The following is a 25,891-nucleotide window of genomic DNA, read 5'->3' as shown; positions in this document are numbered from 1 at the left end:
TGTAATAGAGTAAGTACATAATGAGACATACCATAGAATTGTCATATCACATAACTAGGATCCAGCATTGCGTCATACATAGTCTTTACAGAGAATATATATTTGCTGATTGGATATCCTAGTAGTTCATAATTACCTGGTACTCGTAGTGTAAAATTAGTAAGAGTAATCTTGACTGCCGAAGAAGGCTTTACAAGAAAAACTTACAAGAAATCGATTAAACCTTCATAAGAAAATGGTATTTCAAAAGAAAAAAGTAAATTTTAAGATAAAGGCTATGAAACTAACAAATTAATAATAAACTAAAATTTTCTATCTCTATTTTAATAGCAATCAAAAACCGTCGTCCTACATTTACATACATATATCAACTACATAATTTTAATAGGGTTCGTAAATATAATGAAAACACGACAGCAAAAATATACAAAATATACAAAATCTTACAAGGGGACAGATTTAATATACAAAATACTAAATTAGCTTTCATAAAGAAATCTTTATTCATTCGTTAGATACAAACGAACATAACAAACATAGATAGTTAATAAAGTATTTAACACTACCAACAAAAATTAATAATTTAATTCGGTAACGTAAATCGGGCGAGTAATGCGGGTACTTTTCCAGTACATTGCCACTAAATGGTACCCACCCGTGCCGTAACGTTTGATCGGCCAGTCTGGCAAGGAACCAACTGTTTTATTTTATTAATTAATTCACATTGCTCACTCGGGAGAAAGTGGCGAGCTTTACTGATATCAAACGATACGATTGTGTCAAGATACGATTATTTTTTAAATATTCTTATATAATAATGATAATCGGTAAATTATAAAAAGTGAATATAAGTGATTCTAAAATCTTAGTTGTTCCTAAACATCATACATTGTGTAGGGGAGAGCAGGTAGGATTAGTACAGTGGGAGCATTCGTACAGTTGTCATAGCAATACTACGCTTACATGACGAACCAATTTTGTTTGTGCTTGTAAGAGGTCAGTTAATGCGTCTCCGCTAACAGCTAATAGCGGCGGCGGTGTACTGGCAGGCTTCAGTGCAACGAGTCGATTTTTATTTTCACACCTCGTAATTTAATTTATTAACTCGTCTGTAAAGTCATTCATTCGTAAAACAGCCGTACATGAAAACAGACAGACAGATGAAAATTATAAAAAATGTTATTTTGGTAAATGTACCGTGTATACATACTTTATACATAATATGAATTTAGTAAAAAGCAGTTATTTTAATATTACAAACACACACTCCAAACGTATTTGTATAGATATAGTAGCATTTAAATTGTTTAGCAATAACTAAATAATTTTCTATTATAAAGCTAAGAGTAAAAAGTGTACGAATCCTACCTGTTCTCCCCTAAAACATAAAGTTAAAAATATATTTAAAAGTTCCTTATATATGAAAAAAAAAAAATTCTCAGATAAAAATAAATTAAAAGCTTTAATAAACTTCATAATCTTTCGTTCAAAAAGTTATTCTATCAAAAAGTAAAAAAAAAAAGAAAATGGTTACGTACTAAAATTATGTCTAATTAAGATTCGTTCGTTAGACGTTCTAAATTCAAATATACGTTATCAAACCAGTAAATTTGTTTAGTTCTATTCTAGAATATATCGTACGTTGTAAAGCCTCTCATCACGCCTTGTGATTGGTGCATAATATTGACTGCATTAATGAGGTGAAGTGTAATCGCTATAATTATTATAACTTTTGCAGATATAATTATAGAAGCTTAAAATTTTAGTTTTTTAATATTCAATGTTCATGTAGATTGTTTTTGAAATAAATCTTTACACGCTTGACTTGGGGAGTAAGCTGATGAACGCTTGACGAGAGCGTTATCAAAAGTGTGATCGGGCGAGGCGAACGGAAGTTGAGAGGGAGATATAAGTTAGATGAAGCTAAAGAAGTGTTACTTAGGTACTAGTCGTGTGGTCTAAAGCACACCCATTTTTTTGCGCGAGAATGACATCAAACGACATGACACGCTTAACTTTTGAGATCAAAATATATAATACATCTATACAAATAAATAAAATTGGAGTGTCTGTTTGTAATATTAAAATAACCACTTTTTACTAAATACATATGGATGTGTACATGGTACATATGCCAAAATATTTTTTTTTTACAATTTTTATCTGTCTGTCTGTCTGCCTGTTTGTTCCGGTTAATCTCTGAAACGGCTAGACCGATGTTGACGAGACTTTCACTGGCAAATAGCTGATGCAATAAGGAGTAACTAAGGCTACTTTTATTTTGTTTATTATTATTTTTTTATAACTCTCTAAATGTTTGCATAATTTTGTAATGTAAGTGGAAGCAGGAAGAGGTAAGCTGGAATAAGACTTTTACTACGTTTGACTGAATTCTGTCATACTGTTCAAATTCGAGTAGAGACTAAAAAATAAATAAATATACATATTAAAGTTTGCCTGAAAGAGATCGCTATAAGCAATAAGGCCGCCTTTGCATACATTATTTGTTTTTGTATGTAATCGTTCTAAAATGTATCTTCTTTTTTGTGTTTCCAATAAAGTTTAATAAATAAAAAATAAAATTAATATAATAGGTACTTATATATTTTGTAAAATAAGGAGTCAGTCAGTTCAGCCTATTGCAGTCCATTGCTGGACATAGGCCTTCCCAAGTTCGCGCCAGAGAAATAAGGAGAATGTTATCTAAAATGTATATGATTTCTCTTTCATTGTCTAACTAAACGATTTTTTTTACATGACAACATTTTTTGTTAAAAGATCATTAAAAGATGTTTTATCGTATTAACTAATTCAAGTGTTGAAATGCATATTTTTGTTTACTAATTTTATACATGATAATTATAGCTTAGTTTGTTGACCTCTTGATTTGATTAACTGCGAAAAAAGTCTCGTCAGGGATCAAGGCCCTGACCACAAGTCTGGTGTATATTTGACGTGACAGAACAAACAACGTGTCAAGAGCTACAAAGGGATCGTAGAACTGTTAATATTTGTATTTACTCTGTCATTGTATGTGGGTTGACAATGTGTCGGAGTGTAGGGAGTTAAGTGGCTTCATACTGCGTGCGTTTTGATGACTATAGCAAACATCTGTATGGCCAATACAACATGTGTAGCATGTTACTGTTGGGTAACATGTAAAGTTTTTTGTAAATGAAATCTTATATCTTTACCAAGAAGATATGTTTAAAATTTTGATATATACTATTTTATACTAGCTAAAGCGCCCGATGCGTATTTAGTGAAGTGTCATGCGAAGTTTTTTTTCGGTAATTTTACAATTTTATACGTGATATTTTTTAATTAAAACTTTTTTACGCACGCCTGACTTCGGGAGTAAGCTGGTGAGTGTGTAACGAGAGCGTTACGAAAAATGTGACTGGGTGAGGCAAACGGAAGTTTAGATAAGAAGAAGAAGAGATATAAGTTAGTGAAGATGATCACATCACATCAGCCTTTCGCAGACATAGACCTTCACAAGTTCACGCCAAAAATGGCGTGAACTCATGTTTTTGCCCATAGTCACCACGCTGGGCAGGCGGGTTGGTGACCGGAGGGCTGGCTTTGTCGCACCGAAGACGCTGCTGCCCATCTTCGGCCTGTGTATTTCAAAGCCAGCAGTTGGATGGTTATCCCACCATTGGTCGTCTTTTTAAGTTCTAAAGTAGTAGTGGAACTGTGTTATCCCTTAGTCGCCTCTTACGACATCCGCGGGAAGAGAGGGGGTGGCTATATTCTTTAATGCCGTAACCACACAGCATAGTAGTTAGTGAAGATAGAAAGAGGGAAAGTTACGTTTCGTATATTACTGTATAGGCAACTAAGGAAGTTTTACTTCAGTCGTGTGGTCTAAAGCACATTCGTTTTTTTTTGTTAATAGCCATAAGGACTTACAAAATATTAGGAAACTTTAAAAATGTATGAACGAAATAAATAAAGTCGTGATCACCATAGTCGTCATCAAGAGAAATATACACACATGTCAGCCTATTGCAGTCCACTGCTGGACATAGGTCTCCACAAGTTCGCGCCAAAAATTGCGTAAACTCATGGGTTAAGTGTGTGTGGTTAGAAATATACACCATTTTTATATCTATGGATAAGGTGAACAAGAATGATTGTTGAATGACATGTTCCTATGTAAACCTACTTGGTTTTTTGTGAATGTGTAATTTGTGCTTTTGTTACATGTTTGTTACTTTTGTTATATGTATGGTAATAATAAATAAATAAATAAATAAAAACGACGCGTCATTGGACTTCGTCTGAAAGTACTTTACAATTTACTTCTTCTGAGTTGTTATAAAATTGTGAACACATGATATCGTTGAGTGGCGAAGGTTACAATTATTCTAAGAATCAAATGAATTTAATAATAATGTTTAAATACACGTGAACAAGAACTACGAGTACTTATATAATTTTATCATTTCACGTTGTTCTCAAATCTAGTTGAATTTACTAATTGAAACTAAGCACTGTTAATATCTCTTATCATTTTTGTGTATTTACAGATATAAAGAACAACGTCTGATTATTATTTTTTTGTTTGAACTTAAAACATGAATTCAGTTTTCTTGTATATTCATGGAAATTATTATATGATTAGTTTTTAATTTAATTTATCCTTATTTATTTCATATAATTTTGAATGAACTTGCTATTTATAAATAAATATTGTGTATATAATGTTAAGGTGCTTTGTTGTATACTTATCTATACAAATAAATAAAATTGATGTGTCTGTTTGTAATATTAAAATAACCGCTTTTTACTTAATGCATATGAATGTAGGGGAAAGGAAGGTAAAACGGACCCTGTGGGTAAAACGGACCACTCTTTTAACTTTAAAACGCTGAACACCATCTATTGCTGACTTGTAACACCTTAGTAGTCGCGTCTTACTCATTTTCGGTCAGTGTCCTTGGAGTGCTCATGCAGCGGCACGCGGGTGTATCAAGGTTAGTAAATTTTTGTGTATTTTGATGTAAAAACAGCAGATTTTGATCGGCCTTCACTTTTATTACGTTACTGATACAGATTTGTGTATTTTTTGTTGTACGTACTTACTATTTCACTTTATTTCAAAGATAAAATAAGCGAGTTTGGCAGACAACTTAACCTCAAAATTATTCATTATTTACGTACCTACCGAAAAGGCAAAATGGAACGGGCAAAATGGACTACGTAGTCCGTTTTGCCTTCTAATGTATTTTTTTGTGATTTTAGTTTCGAAATTCGTTAATTTTAAAATTTATTTTTATTACAGATGGTTAATAATTACAAGAGAAAGTCGGATCGCCAATCTTGGCGTGAGGAAGACATGAAAAATGCCATAGAAAAGGTGGCAACTCGCAAACTGGGAGTTAACAAGGCCGCCAACACTTATAAGGTTCCAAAGACTACTTTATTGAGAAGACTGACCAAATATGAAACTACAAAAGACTTAAATAAAGCTACAGAAAAGAAGATGGGCCGGTATTTACAGGTTTTTAACGTAACACAAGAGAAAGAGTTAGCATCAAAGTTTTCGAAAACCCGAACCAACTTCACTAGCTCGAGCATCCGGCTTTAACCAAGTTATGGTTAATCAATTTTTTGATTTACTGACTGATTTAGTCACTAAGTATAAATTCACACCCGACCGAATCTTCAACGTCGATGAAACAGGCATGACTACTGTACCAAAGAGTATGCCTCGGATTATTGGCACTAAAGGAAAGAAACAAGTGGGGCTATTAACTTCAGCTGAGCGAGGTCAACTGGTTACTGTTGTTTGCTGCTTTGGTGCGGATGGATCTTACATGCCTTCTTTGTTTATTTTTCCCCGTAAAAGGATGAAACCGGAGTTGATGCTTAATGCCCCTCGAGGATCTTGGGCGTTTTGTCATGAAAGCGGCTGGATTCAAACAGAAATTTTTACAGAGTGGTTCAAAAAGTTTATAAAATTTTCACGAGCGTCCGTCGATAATCCAGTCTTACTCTTACTTGATGGGCATGCCAGTCACACTAAAAATATAGATATTATAAATTTAGGTAGAGATAACGGTGTGCACATCCTGTCATTTCCGCCACACTGCACCCATCGACTACAACCCTTGGACGTAGGGTTTATGAAACCTTTTTCAACCTATTATACAGAAGCTGCAAATAGTTGGCTAAGATTGAATTCAGGAAAAATAATAACCCAATTTCAAGTTGCAGAGTTAGTCGACAAGGCTTTCCAAAAAGCTGCAACTTTGTCAACAGCTTATAACGCCTTTCGAGTCACTGGCATCTGGCCATTAAATCGTGATGTGTTCACAGAAGCAGACTTTTTGGCAGCAGCTACGACTAACATTTATATGGCTGAACCAATGTCGACGCACAACGACCCTGATCTTTTCATGTCTAGAACAGATGAAACGTTAACTATTGAACTTGAACCAGTATCGGACGATCATGACTCTACTCAAAAAAATGTGTCAGAAATAAGTGACGAGGAAAAAAAAGTTGAACCTGAAACATCCATAAATAGTGATAAAGTAGAATCGTCAACATCGAATGACCAAAATATTTCTCAGATGGAAGGTTTAGCTAGCAAAAATGAACCACAGCCATCTACGTCTTTTTTTATTGGTCCAGAGGATATCATGCCTATTCCTAAAACTTCCAAACGGACTAGATCTACTATTAAACGCGGAAAGACAGTTGAACTAACATCGTCACCTTATCGAGAAGAATTAGAAGCAAATAAAAAGACCCAGGAGGTAAAACAAAGAGCAAAGAAAGCAAAACAGAATCTATTCTCTGAAAAGAAGGGGAAAAAACCAGCAAAAGTACAAAAAGGAAAAGGTGAAGGAAAAGGGAAATATAAAAGGAAGAAAAATAAATCATCTGGTGAAGATGAAGAAGAAGTCCAATGTTTTTATTGTTCGCATCTATTTTCTGAGTCCACTGAAGGCTGGGTTCAGTGTCCATCATGTTCTTTATGGGCACACTGCAGTTGTGCCGGTGTTGAAGATGATGATGAAGATGTTAGGTTCATTTGTGAAAGATGTGTTTCTTAATAAGTATACGAACTATTTGTTTCATTTCATCAATAGGTCCATTTTACCTTCAGGTGTGGTTCATTTTACCTTAACATGTGGGCAAAACGAACCAAAACGAGGATTTTGGAAATCATCCAATATCTTTTAAATCTGTGATCTGATTCATGTGTTCCATAATCATAGGTAAAATTAATAAATGCTCAATTATGTTACGTTAAAAAAGTAAGAATAAAGCTGTTATTTTTTTTTTCTATGTCGGTTTTTCCTTAAGTGGTCCGTCTTACCTTCTCTTCCCCTATACACGGTACTTATACCAAAAGAACTTTTTTTATAATTTTTGTCTGTCTGTCTGTCTGTTTGTTCCGGCTAATCTCTGAAACGGTTGGGACGATTTTGACGAGACAGCTGATGTAATAAGGAGTAACTTAGGCTACTTTTATTTTAGACTTTTTTTATTTTATAACTGCGAACTGAACAATAACTATTTTGTTAAATTCTACGCGGACGAAGTCGCGGACACAGCTAGTATTGTAATAAATTTATTTGAAAAGATGATAGAAATAAAAACAAGATGACAACTACCGTAAATTTTTGATGCAGTTAGCGTATAGAAATAAAATTATTGATACAGTCTGTAAAGTCTATACGAAGTTGATTCAATATAAATATTTATATAAAATTTCTAAGTAATTTTATAAACAACGGAGTTGTGTTTCCTTAACATGTATTTATAAACAAATTATATAAACAAACGTTTCATGAAGGATACGAAAGCAAATAAACCATTTGAATGAATTATTTCGTCGAAAATTTCAATGTTTATTTCAAAAGCAGTTACTCCGCAGAATTAATACTTTTTAAGAATCGTAATCATTTTATCAGTACGTCAATTTGTGTATTTGACTATTTCATTGATAACAATAAACTTATATACGTAATGGAAATAAATTAATGAACTGTATCCTAAATACGTACAGCACACCTATACTTTGTTTATTTGACATTGAAAGTATTATAACATATCCTAAAATTTTACTTAATATAATTAATACGCATTAAAAATAGCGTAATAAATCACGACGACAAACAACGCCTCGCTTGTCTCGTGAGATGAGATAAGATAGACTACCGCAGTTAGTCGCCGTCCGACTATGGACAACTTTGGTTACCGCGAGATGGGGTGGCCGGCACCGTTACAAACTCCCACACCCTCTACAAACAGATCGCGAATAACCAGGACTTTTAGTACAAGGTCTCGTGAACCAGAAGAATACCCTCTCAAAAGTCACTTCAAACATGTCCGCAGCATCGATTTACTCGAATCCGCATCAGAGCCCGGGAAAGCTAAAGAATATTTATTCGTTGGACCTTCACCCCCGGCTGAAGATGGCTTCAATGTGTACCACAGTTTCGATATCTTGGCACCGGATCCCGAAGCAAGGCTCACCGAAGATATGATAAGGAAATCTCTTTGTGAAAAGGCGTTAACTTTAGGAGCTGGGAGATTTTTTGATGACCTCGAATGTGGTTTGATAACAGCTGACAATATAGAAGAACATATTTGTTCCGCCCCAGAAGTTGTTGTCAATTTGACTTTGTTATGGGCAGCCTTCCTGACGCGGGATGAATTGCTTCCGGCTATTATAGAATCAGGTGCAGATATACATTATAGTGAGCCAATAGGACTGACGGCGCTTCATGTAGCTGCCTTTAGTGGTGCAAGCAGATCTGTTGCTTATTTATTATCGATAGGAGCAGACATAGATTATGCACCAAAATATTTTGCTCCTCTTCATTGTGCTGCCTTTGGGAACTCTCTTGAAGTTGCTGAAGTTTTAATAGCTCATGGTGCATCTCTACATGCTGTAGTGCAACGTGCTGGATGTGAAGATAACCTCGTTCATTGTGCAGTGCGTAATGATGCTCTAGAATGTATGGAATTATTTATAGAAAAAGGTGTTGATCCTGGCTACAGTACTTCGGGAGGACTCAATGCTTTACACTTAGCGGCGGAACTTGGTGCTCTAAGGTGCCTCACATATCTACTAAAGGAGACTAAACTGAGTGCTAAAGGATTGACAAAACAAAGAGATAAGGAGTGTACTGCGTTACATTTGGCAGCGTCAAGAGGTTTTGCGGAATGTGTCGAACTTTTACTAGCGGAAGGTGCCCAAGCCAACGTCAGGAATTATAGAGGTTTTACAGCACTCCATCTCGCGGCCAGGTGTTCGAGTTTAGAATGTGTTGAAATAATTTTGCGTGATGGAAACGCTGATCCTAATGCTGAAGATCATGATAAGAGAACGCCTTTGCACGCCGCTATATGTAATACTGAGCGCGCTTGTGATATCATCGATACTCTTGTGAGCTGGGGCGCTCAAGTTAATAAAAAAGATGAGTACGGCTATTCTCCTTTACATTTAGCTGCTATGGATGGACTGACACAATGTGTTGAAACACTCATCTTTTTAGGAGCAGATGTTACATCCAAATCGAAAAAAGGTCATACTGCCTTAAGTGTTATAGTCAGAAAGACACCAAAATCTATGGCTATTTTAAGAAATAATTTAGATAATGGAATTACATTAAGTCGATCGACGGAAGGTAACGAAGAGGTACAAATCGAATTCGACTTTGGTAAGTTATTGAAATATTCTTACCCTCGTGAAATAACATACTTAAACAGTTTGATCGATGAAGGTCAGAAAGATATTTTGCAGCATCCTTTATGTTCAGCATTTTTATTTATGAAATGGCGCAAGATACGAAAATTCTATTTAGCTAGATTAATCTTTTGCTTCTTGTTTGTTTCGTTCTTATCAATCTACGTGTTGACAGCCGTAGTGAAAACGTGCAACGGGAAAAATTCTATGAAATACGGTGTCTTAAATGAACTCTGTCAACGTCAGTCATTACTAGGTGATATATTAGAAGACAATCCAATTGAATTTGAGAGGTGGGTGTTAATAGCGATTACAGCATTCGAAATAGTCCGGAAGCTAACCGGTATAACTGGTTATTCAAGTTTGTATCAATATTTTACGAGTTTCGAAAACTTGATGGAATGGTTCGTACTACTATCAGTATTTTCTTTGTATAATATTCAGAAAGAATATGGTTGGCAGAATCATGTCGGTGGATACGCAGTCCTGGGGGCTTGGACAAACTTAATGTTGATGATGGGTCAACTACCTATGTTTGGTGATTATGTAGCTATGTATCAGAAAGTTTTAACGGAATTTCTGAAACTTTTACTGGCTTACATGTGCCTCTTACTCGGTTTTACGATTTGTTTCTGTGTAGTATTTCCAAACGAAGAAATGTTTTCAAATCCATTAATGGGTTTTATTAGCACGTTGTCAATGATGGTCGGAGAACTGAATTTAAATATTTTAATCAACGATCCAACACAAGAGGATCCACCACTAATATCTGAACTTTCATGTCAAATTATTTTCATTTTATTCCTTATGTTTGTAACAATAATACTAATGAATCTACTAGTCGGTATAGCCGTCCACGATATTCAAGGTCTACGGAAAACGGCAGGATTATCGAAATTAGTTCGACAAACAAAACTGATATTATTCGTTGAAATGGGCATGTTCAGTGCATGGTTGCCAACATGCTTACACAAATACGTATATAGAACAGCGCTGGTGTCACCGGAAGCGGGAAAAGTTATACTAAGCGTAAAACCCCTGAATCCTAACGAAAAAAGACTACCCACAGATATAATGATGGCCGCTTACGAAATGGCTCAAATAAATAAATTGAAATCTGGTAGATCAGTAAAAGAAATGTTGTACAAAAACAAATATGCATCGAAATTTAAGAACGAGAATCAAACAAACGAACAGAACTTTAATATAGAAATTCGAGGTATGCAGGAGAAAATTGACCAAACGACATTTAATTTAAAGAAAATTGATCAAGAGATGAAACATTTAAGCACGTTGTTTATAGAGCAGAGTCATCTGTTGCAGAATCTATTAAAAGTCTTAGATAGATCATTTACTCAGTATTCCATCGAATCTCCCGTTTTATTTTCCAGTAATGCGTCTGATATTACACCAATAACTAAATAATTGTTTTTTTTTTTTATAAATATGTTGTAAATAGTTTTAGTAATTTGAATGTACTTCAAGTTTTTATTTTATTTTATTTCATAGCAAATTGAGTTTGTAATGTAAATATGATATTTGAAAATTATAAAAACAAAAATGTCTTTCTTGAAAACTTGTAATCGTTAATTTGATATCAATCAGGGTATTTTGTATAAATAAATATTTCTCCTAAAATATTGTTTTAATTTTAAGCAAACAAGCACAACTAACAGCTGTATCTCTTTAGTTTTATCGTATATTTCTTCTTATAACTTTTCGTATTGTAGTAAATAAAACTGTTTTTAATGGTTTACGCAAAGAATTTTTCGGTTTGTTTATTTTTTCTTGATAACGCCTCGTTGTTGTAATTCTTTGTTTGTTTTCTCTGACGCAATTACATGATCACGGCGTGGCGGCAGAAAGTTGAATGTTGTAGACATTTTTAGATAACGACTTCTTCTAAAGTCATTTAAAAGAAATGATTATTAGTTTATTGCGAACAATCTTTATTAATATATTTTCATTACTTTTTGTAAAATGTTCCATTTTCGTAGAAACAAGTTCGAGTCTTTTTTGGCAGCTTTTCTTATTGTATTATATATGTAATGTTATATTTACATGTAATGTATTTTTGAAACCGTAGCAAATATGCTAAAGTGAAAGGCGTTTGTGTGTGTTATTTAGTATGATTTTTGCAGAAACTTTTGCATTTTGACTATTCTGTTTTATTTACATTACTTTTGTCTATGATAAAATTTGGGATCGACAGCTTTATGTGATCTCCGAAAAACTATGTACACTAAAAAGGAAAAAGTCTAGAGAAAAAAAAATAATACGAATGCAAACGTCAGACCCGATGAGGTTAGTTTATGAGACTTGATACCAGAGTCAGTGCAAGTAAGTATTTATCAAGTAAGTATATTTCATTAAACTTTATTCTAAACATTCCAAGACCCATTATTATATTAACAAAATATGGTCAGAAAGTTGGAAAGCCCGTCGGACTTTACATCTTCCACTTAATTGGATTAGATCTCTTTCGTGTCTAACAAAAGGCTAGATCACTTTCTAGTGAGCTAGGCGTATCAAGGCACTAACGCGGAACGCTTGTGCACAGGAATGCGGACATCGCAGGGTGCAGTCAATTGACAAAGTTTACGACCTCAGTCGAGTCTCAATTATTTGACATGTAGTGTATGTACTCAAATCCATTTGTTTACAGACATAATTTTACTGTTCTTAATTTTAAGATGAAATATTAGATATTTACACTGGAGAAGTACCTTGACCTTACAGACGATTAAATCGCTTCAGCCTGTAATATCCCACTACTGGGCACAGGCCTCTTTCCCCATGTAGGAGAAGGATCAGAGCTTAGTCCACCACGCTGCTCCAATGCGGGTTGGCGGATATATTATCTACTATGAGTAACGATCGCTATCAGGTGTACATGATAACAACCGTGACCGACGGCTTAACGTGCTCTCCGAGGCACGGTGGGGAGACCCACTAGGACTGCACAAACACCCAGACCACGGCAAACACCTGTATGACCAATACAAATGTTTGTCATGTGCGGGGATCGAACCCGCAACCGCCAGCGCAACAGGTACAATCCATGGCTGTGACCTCTGCGCCAACGCGGCGTCACAGACGATTAAATAATATATGTCAAATAATAAATAATACTGCTTTCAAGCTGTGGTGTGTTCCTGTGGTAAGTAAGTTGACAAGACCTCGGGAGTATTGTGGGTAGGGTCGGGAACACGGTTGCGATGCTGGTGCTGTTACCAGCGTCTATAGACTACGGTATTCGCTTACCGTCAGCCAAGTCTTACTCTTGTTGCCGAACTTGTTGAATTAAGAAATATGTAAATATGTCAATTATTTTTATGTAAACCTTGTAGTATTTACAGTCCAGACTTGAGACAGGAATCGTATCCACTCAAATCCAATCCGACTCTGGCGAGGACTGTATTAGGCTGAAGTGATGAATCACTTTAAAGTAAATAAACTTATATAATTTGTAAAATGACGATTCGAAAGTGATTTTGAGGCCTGTTTGAATAAATTTTATTTCATTTTGGTCATATCAAATCTTGTAGTTGAAAAAACTCATGTTTCATCTCAGTACATCACACTTAACTATTTCTCAGTAAATAACAGGTAAATTAGCAAGACAGAGCTATCGCAGCAGCCTTTCGCAGTCCAGACAGAGCTAGTATCAAAATCAGATAAAGAATTACATCAGTGACAAACAAGTGGAAGGATATTAAAGATAATCTACTTTTTCGATTCAGGAATCCAGAAAAGATGTTCCTATTAATATCATAATCGAGAGGTATTTATATAGATTTAATGCGGATATTAAATTATAAGTGATTTATAGCAGAAATACGGCGCAGGTCGGCGTCTCGGCGCCGGGTGAGAGCCGATAACAATTAAACAGTAATGCAGTTGGCGCGCCTCTGCGCACGCGGCGGTACCGTCGCGGAGACGAGTTTTACATGAAGAATATAATTTTTGAAACCCAAAATCATACTTTTCGACAAAATCCTACAGTAATCGTATTCAAAATTAAAAATTTATTTTTACAAGTTTCACAGTTTTTATTTGCCATTTAACAAATTATAATCATAATAGTTTTTAGTGAATCTCGCTTCTTTTAATACCAAACTTTTAATAAATGTAACTGGTTAAGCAATTTTAGTTTTTAAGTTTAAATTTATATAAGTATATTCCCTTTCATCCACTTCTGTTTCTGCTTAGTGTATTATTTTACTGTATGTCGTGCACATTTAGGGTTTCAACCTGAACATTATGTTATGTATGAACTATTTCTGTATCTTTTAATGGCTGTAACCTGTTCTGTACGTGATTAAATAAATAAATAAATAAATAAATAAAATCAATTATGAAGCTACCACTGATTAGGAATGTAGATTCTGCTGAGAAGTGTAAGGAGATAAGATACTCAATAATTAGTCTTAAAAAACTGAAACTATCATTATAATCAAATCATGCATGAAATACAGCGCAATTAAATCCATATATCTTTATCATTTATATAAAAGTCGTCAATTGAATAGTTAGTTAAGGAAATTACAGCATGATTTTCGTACTGAATTATAATACTTGTCATCGATGATAAGATAATGTTAGATCGATGATAAGATAATGTTAGAAGGCTTATTTCATGTATCTTTAAAAAATATATATAAATTGTGTGGTGTCATGGGACACCAGGTAGGAACGAAGTTTCTTCGGATAGTATAGAAGCAACACAATTTAAAAAAAGTTGAATTTTATATATATTTTCGTTCTTGATTTTTTTTTTAATTTTTTTGATTGGTTTTTAATTAAGTACATAAAATTATTTAGGAAATTTAGTATTTTAGAAAATAACAAATACATTAAAATAAAATAAATCAAAGAAAATAATAATAATTCAAACTACTAAGTGAAATAAAAACAAACATATGTCTTTATTTATTTTTGTCGACAGTATAAAAATACATAAATAATTAAAAAAAAGTTTACTAGTAATATTTTAGTTTTACAAACGTCATATTATACAGTCGTGCGACTGATACTACGTCACTTCCGTTATATATTTTCTTACGGTTTTAGTACCACCAGCAGCATCTTCGTTGCGACAAAGCCAGCCCTGCGGTCATCAACCCGCCTGCCCAGCGTGGTGACTATGGGCAAAACACACGAGTTCACGTTATTTTTGGCGTAAACTTGTGGAGGCCTATGTCCAACAGTGGACTGTATAGGCTGTAATGATTAATATCACATTTTTTCAGTTCGGTCGCCCAGCCCAATGTCAAGCCTACCGTAAGGAACTTCTTTTCAATATATATGTTTTTCTGTCTTATATTTCCATCATTTAAATATTAACACTTTCATGCGAACAACGTATATGTACGTCACATATTGGTAGATATGATATGGCACAACGTACTATAACGTTCAGCAAAAACCCGATTTATTGAGCACAACGTAAAGGTACGGTGCCTGGCCATACTAATGTTTAAAAGTTTGGTTGCTGTGCCACAACATATCTAATTCTAAAAATTGTAGTGCTACGCCGCACTGATTAATTTTGCCTTCTTTGATGGCATTCCGTCCTGATACTCAGTACCTACTTTTTTAGCGCACAACGTCACTATACGTCGTTTCGCCTAAGAAGTTTCATTACTTCAGTCGACTTGTGCGCCTCGGGGGGGTAGTGCTTGGGTGTATTTTTATACAAAATACTTCTTAAACTGTTAACGTTATTAGCCGTCGTTAATTAACAAATACAATGTTTATTTATGCTTTAAAGCCCAGGTGCCTATATACGTCGGCGTTATTATAGGTCGTTCGTAATGGCACATTTTTATATAGGTATATATTATTGCACAGCGTATATGGACGTCGACGTCTAAGAACGTCAGCGCAATATATTCAAATACCAATACCATCAGCTATTTGCTGAACGCCATCAGACGCCGCTCGAATTTATATGAAAAAATGATGTGCAATATCGCATAGAGCTACAATATTGACATGTTCGCGTGAAAGTGTTAATATTAAAATGAACAGATAATATTACCGCTATTTTTAATGGTGAATTACTTTCTTACACGAGCGTACATGTCAGTAATTATTTGACACGCGGCGCCGTCTTACGCTTTTTATCAAACGGCGCGAGCGCAGGTATTATCAGTATTAAATACACGCAGGGCCAGATTATCCGCTAAGACATAGCTAGACGATAATACACGTCAAACAAAATAAATAAATAAATAAATCTTAGTGGTACAATTTGGCGGTTTTCAAGCGTCGTGTGTATATATAGTGTGCGGCGACAGTAAAAACTGGGAATAATAATGTCCAGCAGAAGAAGAAGACTAAATTGGCCATGATAACAATCATAGTATTTATTATACAATGATGGCTTGCGTTTAATCACTATTTCACCTGATGATAAGAGAAAATGCGGTCTAAGACGGAGCACGCTTACCTAGAAGTAACCTATTCACTCGCAACTTAAAGATCGCCAGGTTATAGTTTTCCGAAAACAGATGCTGGTAGAGATTCTTTGGCCTTGTATTCAGAATTGAAACAAATGAAAAGAATATCTAATATAAATTAGAGAACTAAAAATTTGTCTGAGTATTCTTAAATTTATTATTTTTAATGTTTAATAACTAAATTATTTATTGATGTTATTAAATTTATTTATATTTGAATTTGTTCATTTGTTGAATTGTTTTCAAAGGATTTAAAAAAGAGAATTGTACATCTTAATTCGTCCCTGAGTATATCTATTTCTTAGTATACTGATAATAAGAGATGGGCAAACGTATAGTTTCTTAGAAGCCATTTTTTATCCGATGACCTAGTACTATATAGGGTTTAAGGTTCTCTTATAGACTGTCTTGTTTATTTACAAATAAATAACTATTAATATTTAGACATTGAAGAGTTATTGACAGCAAACTTCCGTAAAAATAATTTGCTGTAGTATATGATATAATACAATATTTTAAATGAGTTCTTTATGAAAATATGAATGATATTTTCGGGCTATATTTCGACAGATTTTGTTAGATAATTATGCTGGTACAAGTTTTTAAACTTTACAGTCATTATTAGGACTTATATTTACGCGGAATCTACATCTCCAAAATATCGGGCATTTTTGCGATGTTTCAGATGCCGTGGTCGCGGGTGACTGGTTCTCATGTTCACATTCGGAGTAAATCCCATATCAGTAAAAGTTTTATTACTGTTAGTACTTTGTTAAATTTCAAATCTAAATTCAAGAAATGATTATCAATATTCATTGGATTCAAAATAGCTCGTCAGATTCCACGATGTCGTGTAACAGCGATCCACATCGACGCATACTCCGAGCCGTCGTCAGATCTTAATAAATCGTCCATTCTCTTGATTAATGCGCCCCGGAATAGATGGCGCTTCGCATAGTTTTACTTACCTGTGAACGAACAGGGCTACCTCAAATTTTACTATCAAATTTTATTATCTTGAGGTGAGGATATAATACGAAATATCTTGATTTAATTTGGAGCAGCTGTACTGGGAAAGTACACAAACCTTCGAAAAGATCGCCGCTAAATAGTACTGTTTTCAAGCAGTGTGAGTAAGGTGAGCCGTACGCTTGTTTGCTGACCTAGTTGTATAAAATAAGCCGTATATATTTTTAATCGATCATTTTATGTTAGCTAAATTCCTAACACACAATCGGGTATAAAATTAATATATAAAAAAAATACGAATTATGTAGAAGAAAATTTTGCAAAGTATGCAATAAAGGTTGCGCCTGAACATAATTCAAAGCAATAAACACTTTTTGGTTTATTTGGTTTATAATTCTAAATAAGGCTTGTTTTTAATTATGTGCATCAATATTATTATATTTTAGCTTTTTTAAGCAATTATAGTGCAATTAGGCATATGTCTTGATTGTAACCAGTTACCAAAATAGTTTACAACGGTATGGTGTATCATAAGCGAGTTCGCGACCTTACTTACATTGTTAAAATGAAACGGTACACAATTTTGTACATTTCGGTACACAAAAATCTCTGCTCTTATGTTCTTTAGTTTTACTTTATTTATTTATTTATTTATTTATTTTACAGGAAAACTTACAGCTAAATTACATGGATTTAAATATACAAGTAGGTACATAAAGGCCAATTAAAAGTTTCCACATATAGGTACACAAGTGAACTTAAATATAGGACAGACACGTGCACTAATGCGCTAAGAAAAGACTAGAGTACTAAAGTTAAAAAAAATAAATAAAATAAAATAAGAATAAAAATTTGTTTCCCTAGGCCAGTCTACCTATAGTTAAAAAACTGATCAGCCATAAGACGTTTTAGATAGTGACTTGTAGTGTTAAATAGGTCTAAATCCAGTTTATCTGCAGTCTCATTGAAAAATCTGCTCGCTCTCACCAAGTAACGATTCTGGCTATAATTAGTTCTAGTACTGGGTATAAAGATTGAACAAAGTCTCCTAGGTGATGAAGGAACTCTCAGACCGATACGTTCTAATAGCTCAGGACAGTCGACCGAGCCATTTGCAATGTTCAATAAATAAGCTAGATCAGCTATGCGTCTTCTATTTTGTAGCGGTAGAACATGAAATTTACGACAGCGTCTCAAATATCCAGGTATATATTCTTTTGTTCTGAATTGTAGATACGATAAAAAGCGTTTTTGTAGACGTTCAATTCGATTAATATAGGTATTATAGATAGGGCTCCAGATCTGGGATGCATACTCTAAGTGACTTCTTACGTACGAACAGTATAATATTTTAATTGTTTTAATTGACGTAAAGTCAGAGGACATACGAAGTATAAATCCAAGTGATTTAGATGCTTTATTCACTATAGAGTCAATATGGATATCAAAGGTTAAATTTGAGTCAAAAGTGACCCCCAAGTCGCGAATAGAAGTAACTCTAGAAATGTCAGAGTTTTTCAGTTTATAATTGAATACAATGGGGTTGGGCTTACGAGTGTATGAACAGATGTAACACTTAGAAACGTTAAGATCTAATTTATTGTCGGAGCAATATAATTCGAATCTGTGAAGGTCGTCTTGAAGATGTATAGCAGAGTCAATACTTCTAATTGGACACATGATTTTCATATCATCGGCATATAAAAGTATTTTGGAATGAATGAAACATGAAGAAATGTCGATGATAAATATATTGAAAAGCAGTGGACCCAACAAGGATCCCTGAGGAACGCCCGATGGAATATAAATGGCAGAAGAAGTGAATCCTTTTAAAGCCACGGTTTGTGACCTGTTGTGTATGTAGGAGGTCAGCCATCTATATAGGTTACCTCTTATGCCTACCAGTTGTAGCTTCCGTAGAAGTAAGACGTGATCAATCCTATCGAAACACTTGCTATAATCGGTATACACCACGTCTACCTGTGAAGGCTCTGACATATGCTGAGATAAATAGTCAGCACACAAAATTAGGTTAGAAGTAGTAGACCTTCCTTTTATAAAGCCATGTTGTTCAGAGGCAAATGTATGTCTCAAGCAAGCGTAAACTTGTTTATATACAATTCTTTCTAATACTTTAGCAAAAAGACACAGCTTAGATATAGGTCTATAGTTCTCAATTTTATTTTTAGGCCCTTTTTTATGTACTGGCGTGATGAAAGCTGACTTCCAAATTGGGGGAACAATGCCCTCTTTCAGAGAACGTCTAAACAATAAGGAAAGAGGAAAGGCTAGACTCTTGGCGCACCTAATAATAAATACGGCTGGAATAGCGTCAGGGCCGGCAGATTTACTGATGTTTAATGATTCCAATAACTTCTGTATTTCAAACTGAGTAATTTCAATATCTTCAATATCTGACAAGGTCGCCGCAGTGCTCTCAGAGTAGTCAATAGTGGAGTTAATATTGGTCAAGAATATTGATTGAAAATACTCACTAAACATACTGCAAATATCCTCCCCTTTATCACTCGATTTATGGCCGAGACTCATCACTGCAGGATACGTATTATTGTGCTGATTTTTAGATTTTATATAAGTCCAGAAAGCTTTTGGGTTCTTAGCGATGTTTCTTTCAATGTTAGAGATGTATTTGTCAAACATTTCTTTTTCCAGGTGCTTAACGCGGTCTCTTAGAATAGTAAATGACAGGTAATCTGAATAGTTTCCATAAATTTTGTATTTAGAGTGAAATTTAGATTTTTCCTTTATAATTTTAATTAGGCATGTTTCAAACCAAGGAGGATATTTTTGTGAGTTATTAACTACTTTTGTTGGTACGTGGGTGCTTCTTAAATCATTTAAAGCTTCATAAAAAAAGTCGACTGCGTGAAGTAGGGACCTACAAGAAAATTCAGCAAACCAATTTATATCAATTATTTTTCTGTTAATTGATTCATAGTCACCTTTGTTATATAAATATTTTATATATTGACTAGGCCGAAGGGTGTGCAATTGAACAAACTCGGCCGACACACACAGCGCCGGATGATGTGAATCCATCGGCAATAATGAGTCTCGGCATCGAGTAACACTTACTTCACCATTACAAAATATTAAATCGAGTATCCTGTCATTAGAGTTCAAAACACAATTGTATTGCGATAGATTACATATGTTCACACAATCCAAAAAGTCAAATTGGTGGGTACCATGAATATTGGTAGCAGTGTATATGGAATCTTGTGATTGTACCCATGATAAATTCGGTAAATTAAAATCCCCCATTATTAAATATTTATCACACGGATTTTTTAAGACTATTTCGGGTAGATGTTCAGAAAAGGTCGTTAGCTGTGATGCCGATGAGCACGTCGTTCCCTGATTACAAATGTAGACAACACATATGTGCAATTTATAAACAATAGTCGGTTTTCGACAGCGGAGTGTTACAGTTACCCACAGGTCCTCAGCATTTGAACACCACTCACGTTGAATTTGAGCGGCAAGCTCCTTACGAACGGCGATTAACACTCCGCCACCCAGTGATTGTTTAGTTTTAATATAATCTCGGTCCCTTCTCCACACTATATAACGTGCGTCGAATAATTCGCTATCTCTGATACCGTCGATTGACCATGTTTCGGTTAAACATACAATGTCATAAGAATTGAGACAGATATTACGATAGAACGCCGAAGTTTTTGTTCGTAAACCACGAACATTCTGATAATAAACATTAAGAATCATTTTAAAATCAAAGAGTGTAGGCTACAATTAGGCATAATTAACTGTAAAGTAACTACATAGATGAATAATAATCTAGTATAAATTTTTACCGCAGTAGTAGGATAGTGACTACAATGATAATATTTACGATAATTAAAAATAAAAATGAATTCACAATTAGTAGGGTAGATGGCATAAACATAACACGTCGATCTGCAAAATATAAGGTAAGTACAATTGGCTGGTCGGTCATGAGCGGGACAGTATAATAAGCTGACAGGCGATAGAATGAGTAAAATACGTGAGTTCGTACCTTGTGATAATATGCGACAATCGAGTGCGAGCGAGCCGTGGCTTCTCAAACTAAAGAGACTGAATAATTGTAAATATAATAATACTATTAAACTAAAGTTACATAATAGGATAAATTCACATATTAAACAATTTTCTTTTTCAAGTCTGATTCTGACTTTATTATAATAGCGTGGGAGGTAGGGCTTTTTCGAGCAAATATTTTGCATCCTTTTACCCAAATATAGGCGAACCCCTTCTCCCTTCCTAAGTTTTTTGTCTTATTCAATAGCAACTTGTTCTCCAGCGTCAGGTGGTCATTGACAAATATTCTTTGATTAGCTGTAAAACCCAGGTCCGCCGAACTTATGGTAGATTTTTTTGCAGCAGCAACAAAGTCCTCCTTCAAATTCCTGGTGTGCAGAGCTACAATGATGGTTTTGTTGTGCTCATTGTTTCGCATAGGTATTCTAGCTATGTGATTAACCTGCTCTTTCGGTATGCTGAAGCCGATATAATTGCCGAGCTTTTCCAAGACTTCAAACAGGTTTTCCGAAGCAGTCATTGGAACACCCTTTATTTCTATATTATTTAGTCGAGACCTTTGCTCCATTTCCTTTATCTTAATGTCGAGGCTGTCAAATCTTTGTTGTAGCTGATTAAGATCATCCTTGGTTTTCAGCAATCCTTGTACTTCGAGGCTTATCTCAGATATTCTACTGGTCAGCGACTCCACGGAGCTATGTATAAAATCAAGGGAGGATTTCACTTCGGATAACTCAGGCCTTAGGAGCTTGATATCGGTTAAGTCCGCTTTCAGTGACTTCAATTCTTCTATATCTAATTGTATAGCTTTCACACTTGCCATCAACGTCGGCAGCGAAGCCAATTGTGAGGTCAGGTTCTTTATGTCCATAGCCATGCTGTCCATGTCAGCGGACGTGGGGGACAAACCTGGTGCCTTCTTACTGGGTAGGAAATGTGGACTAGGAGCTCCTGTACTCTTGCAGGATGGACACTTCCATGAATTGCGACGATCTCCCAGCTTCCGGTATCCGCCCTCAGTTATTCCAGCACAAGGAAAGTCAAATCGTTCCTGACAAACAGAGCATTGCGCTCCATCTCTAAACTCAACGTTACAACGAATACATTTAAACATTTTAACGGTTTGGTTTGGGAACCACTGTGCCGGTATAAATTGCTTAAGGTTGCTAATACGTGTGTGCACGGTCCGATGTCCGTTGACGAACTGCTTATTTTATTATACTTATTACTATTGAAAAACATATTTACTGCAAGTTGGATTCCATCGCATAATATAGCCATCCGCAGCCCATTGTTAGTCATGGGACTCCTCTTATCCACAATAAGCCAAATGGTGCGCAATCCTCATCCAGTTTCCATCACTACTAGAGGCACTCTGTGAATATTTTTGAATTATATGATTATTTATTTTTTATTACGTATGTACAGGCTGTAGCTCGCAGTTTAAGTCACGTGATGTCAAATACTGTGGTAACAGTATAAAAAGTATCTTGGCTATCAACGTACCAAACATCTTTTCACCCATCCTCACAAACTTTTGCTATGTAAATTGTTATAGGAACCATAGTAACATGCTTATTGTGAAAAATATATACTTCCATATAGGTACCCATTATATTTGCAAAGACGAAGTTTGCACTGATAGACAGACAGTGGATAGTCAGTAAATGGTACAGTTTGGATACGAAATCCTAATAAGTAGGTACTCATTCAAAGTTGTTGTTTTTTACTATGATTTACGGATAAATACATACGATAATTTGCGAACTTGGGGAGGCCTATGTCCAGCAGTGGACTGCAATACGCTGAACTGAATGCCTGACTGACTTACGAATAAATCTATTATTGTCGTTATTGACACTTATTACCTCCACAAACCTTTAAATGTGGAAATTTAAATATTTTTATTAATTTATCATCTAATCAGTTATCAGACAGCTCCAATGGTAATTTACTTACAATTCCTTATGACTCGAACTATTATTATTAATCAAAATAAAGAAAAAAACGGGCGTGCTTTAGACCACGTGACTAAAGTAAAACTTTTTTAGCAACAGGCCTGCACTGTGTCTTAGATACGAAACGTAACTGGCTATAAGAGTAAGACAGAAAGAAAATGTGTGTTCGCACCTCTCTCTCTTGCTCCGTTCGTCTCGTCCCATTACACATTTCGTAACGTTCTCGTCACGCATTCACCAAGTTACCTACTCCCCAAGTCAAGCGCGCGTAAAGATGTTTTACTTCAAAAACAAATGGACATCATTGTAGGTATTTCAACAACAACGGCAGCCCTGTTGTGAATAATGTTGCTGTTTGTAGCGATACCTTTTCGTGAAGTCAGCGGTGACAGCGGTGAGCATACCGGTCGCCGGGCGCGATTTATGTCAACTACGTTTGCGATCATATCACGTCTTCGTGTCGAATGTCCCAATCATTATACTAATAACTATACTTCCGTTGTGGTTTCACCTTTGTTAGGTTTTGGCACCCGATTGGTTGATAACGTTTTATCTTGTTTTTTTTTTTAATATTAGTTAAGTATACCTGCTTATCACAATCAATAATATTTTTTGACCATGTACTGATAATATTTTATAATTGAATATAAGTGAAGTCAAGAGTTGGTCAATACATTTTTAATGATTGTAATTATCTTCTATAACCTAAACTTAATGCAACCTCACTACATTTTTACAAAACCAAATTCAAAGTTACTTTATTGTGGACAGTTACAAGCTATGTTCTGCCGAATGGCGTATTGTATTATTACGTCACTATTTTTTTTAGTCACGCCATTAAAAATATTTAAACCAAATGTAAAATTACTAGGTACACCTTTTCATTATATTTATTTTTATTTGTTTATTTTATTTTATACCTTATTGTACACCACAAATATATTACAAACAAAGCATAAAGATAGTTACAGACAGTGAAGTACAATGGGCGGACTTATGGCTAATTAGTCAGTCATTTAGTCAGTCAAAAAAAAACAACATTTTTTCCACACTTACAGGTCTTAGTCAATTTAAAAATGTCAAAGCATTTGTGATTATTTCATCGCTACGTAAATTCTGAGACGGTGCTAACCAGCACCGTCACAAATTCCCTGAAGACTACTATCTAATAAAAAAATACAATACGTCTACGAATCAATTCGGACTTAAGTAATCTATGAACCAGATTTTAAATAGGCACTTCCAAATAAGAGGTGAAACATTCCCAGCTGTAGGTTATTCGAACTTGTCAATCACTTTGTCTACCCTATCCAGTCTGCTCATTAGTGCTAAGTCAGCATTTGATCTCTGATGGAGATCAGATCGTGGTATGCACTGTGATGTAATTAGCACTACACCTGGCTTGTTACGTGTATAAATAAACGAGTGACTGACGTTCGATGCGCGCACAATTAGCTGCAACATGGCCGGTGATACGTTACTCAGACTGAAAATGCTTAGTGACCCTTATTCTGACCAGCTTTATTTTTGGTTTAATGGATTATAAGTGTCCCTTAATCGTACTCATAATTTTAAGGGCTAGATGAGGGCATTGGCCTGGTCAAGAAAAATTATCTAACTCACCCTGTCTGCAGCTTTCTTCCAGCTCTCAAACTTGTCACACTAATAATTTTAACATCTTGTTGCACTTCTTCCAACCACTTGAGCCTTTGCCTGCCATTTAAGTATCTTGGCCTTGTATATCATTAAATCAGTCAAGCCAAAAGCAGTGTTCATCTAGCACAGATTGTTTCGTCAATGGCACGTGGTATAATCAAGATATTGAAGGCATGAATGAGATGGATTGGTGCGGATGAGATGGCAGTCTAATTTTTAGTATACAAACTTGACAAAAAAATCGTTTAATCAATTTGCAACCACTATGGTGTAATGATGCGTCTAGGCATCTAAATACCGGTGGTCATAAGTTCGAATCCTGGATTATTTTTACTAGGACCAATATGTATTTTCGTTCTGGATGTCTGCCCTTGTGAGTCTCAGGTGGTACGTTAAGCTGACAACTCTTCGGTTCTTGTTCACGACACTGATAGTTGTCGTGATAGGTTAGTTAGATAGGTCGGTACTGGTTACGCAGTAGTAAGAAACATCACTGATATTACTGATTATTAAAAATCGCTATTATTTTTCTAAGAAAGATTTTAATTTTGTGAGTGATATTTGTCTATATACAGCTGCTACAACTTCTCGTGGCAAAATAAAAAATTATCAAATTAGCACTAAAATTAAGCTAGCTAAACAGTTACCCCTTTTTTACGTAGGGAAAATCCATCATGGATACTCTCCAGCGCGGGGCCACCAGAGGGCTATGTCAGACTCCTACTGACTAAAAATCCACCTCGTGTGAGCAGTCGTCCGCCTGAGTGGGGCGAGATGGGGTCGCGCTTGCATTCGCCACCTCGCCCCGGGGCTAAACAGTTACCCTAGTGCAGCTGTTTTATCTTCTAATATATAAAATTCTCGTGTCATGGTGTTAAACATTGAACTCCTCCGAAACGGCTCGACCGATTTTAATAAAATTTTGTGGGCATATCGGATAGGTCTGAGAATCGGCCAACATCTATTTTTCATACCCCTAAGTTATAAGGGGGGGGGGGGGTTAAGCGGGTTAATAACATATATGGCAACGAAACGTTTGCGGGGTCAGCTAGTATAATTATAGTTTT

General features: G+C 35.2%; 2 protein-coding genes across 2 annotated transcripts; one reads left to right on the top strand and one right to left on the bottom strand.

Moving 5' to 3' along the window:
• Nucleotides 1-8,203: 8,203 nt before the first annotated feature.
• LOC123664076 (transient receptor potential channel pyrexia-like) lies at nt 8,204-11,185 on the top strand. Its single transcript, XM_045598693.1, has one exon. It carries the CDS (start codon nt 8,204-8,206, stop codon nt 11,138-11,140), a length of 2,937 nt encoding a protein of 978 aa, XP_045454649.1. The 3' UTR covers nt 11,141-11,185.
• A 10,125-nt stretch (nt 11,186-21,310) lies between these two features.
• On the bottom strand, nt 21,311-22,324 carry LOC123663967. Its single transcript, XM_045598604.1, has one exon. It carries the CDS (start codon nt 22,322-22,324, stop codon nt 21,311-21,313), a length of 1,014 nt encoding a protein of 337 aa, XP_045454560.1.
• Nucleotides 22,325-25,891: the final 3,567 nt, after the last annotated feature.

The sequence above is a fragment of the Melitaea cinxia genome, chromosome 21, assembly GCF_905220565.1.
Source record: "Melitaea cinxia chromosome 21, ilMelCinx1.1, whole genome shotgun sequence".
NCBI classification, from domain to species: Eukaryota; Metazoa; Arthropoda; class Insecta; order Lepidoptera; family Nymphalidae; genus Melitaea; species Melitaea cinxia.
This window is presented reverse-complemented; position numbering and strand designations above follow the sequence as displayed.

Bases quoted from the DNA above. Each gene is read 5' to 3' on its own strand.
- LOC123664076 (XM_045598693.1), top strand. From the start codon at position 8,204: ATGGACAACTTTGGTTACCGCGAGATGGGGTGGCCGGCACCGTTACAA.
- LOC123663967 (XM_045598604.1), bottom strand. From the start codon at position 22,324: ATGTTTAAATGTATTCGTTGTAACGTTGAGTTTAGAGATGGAGCGCAA.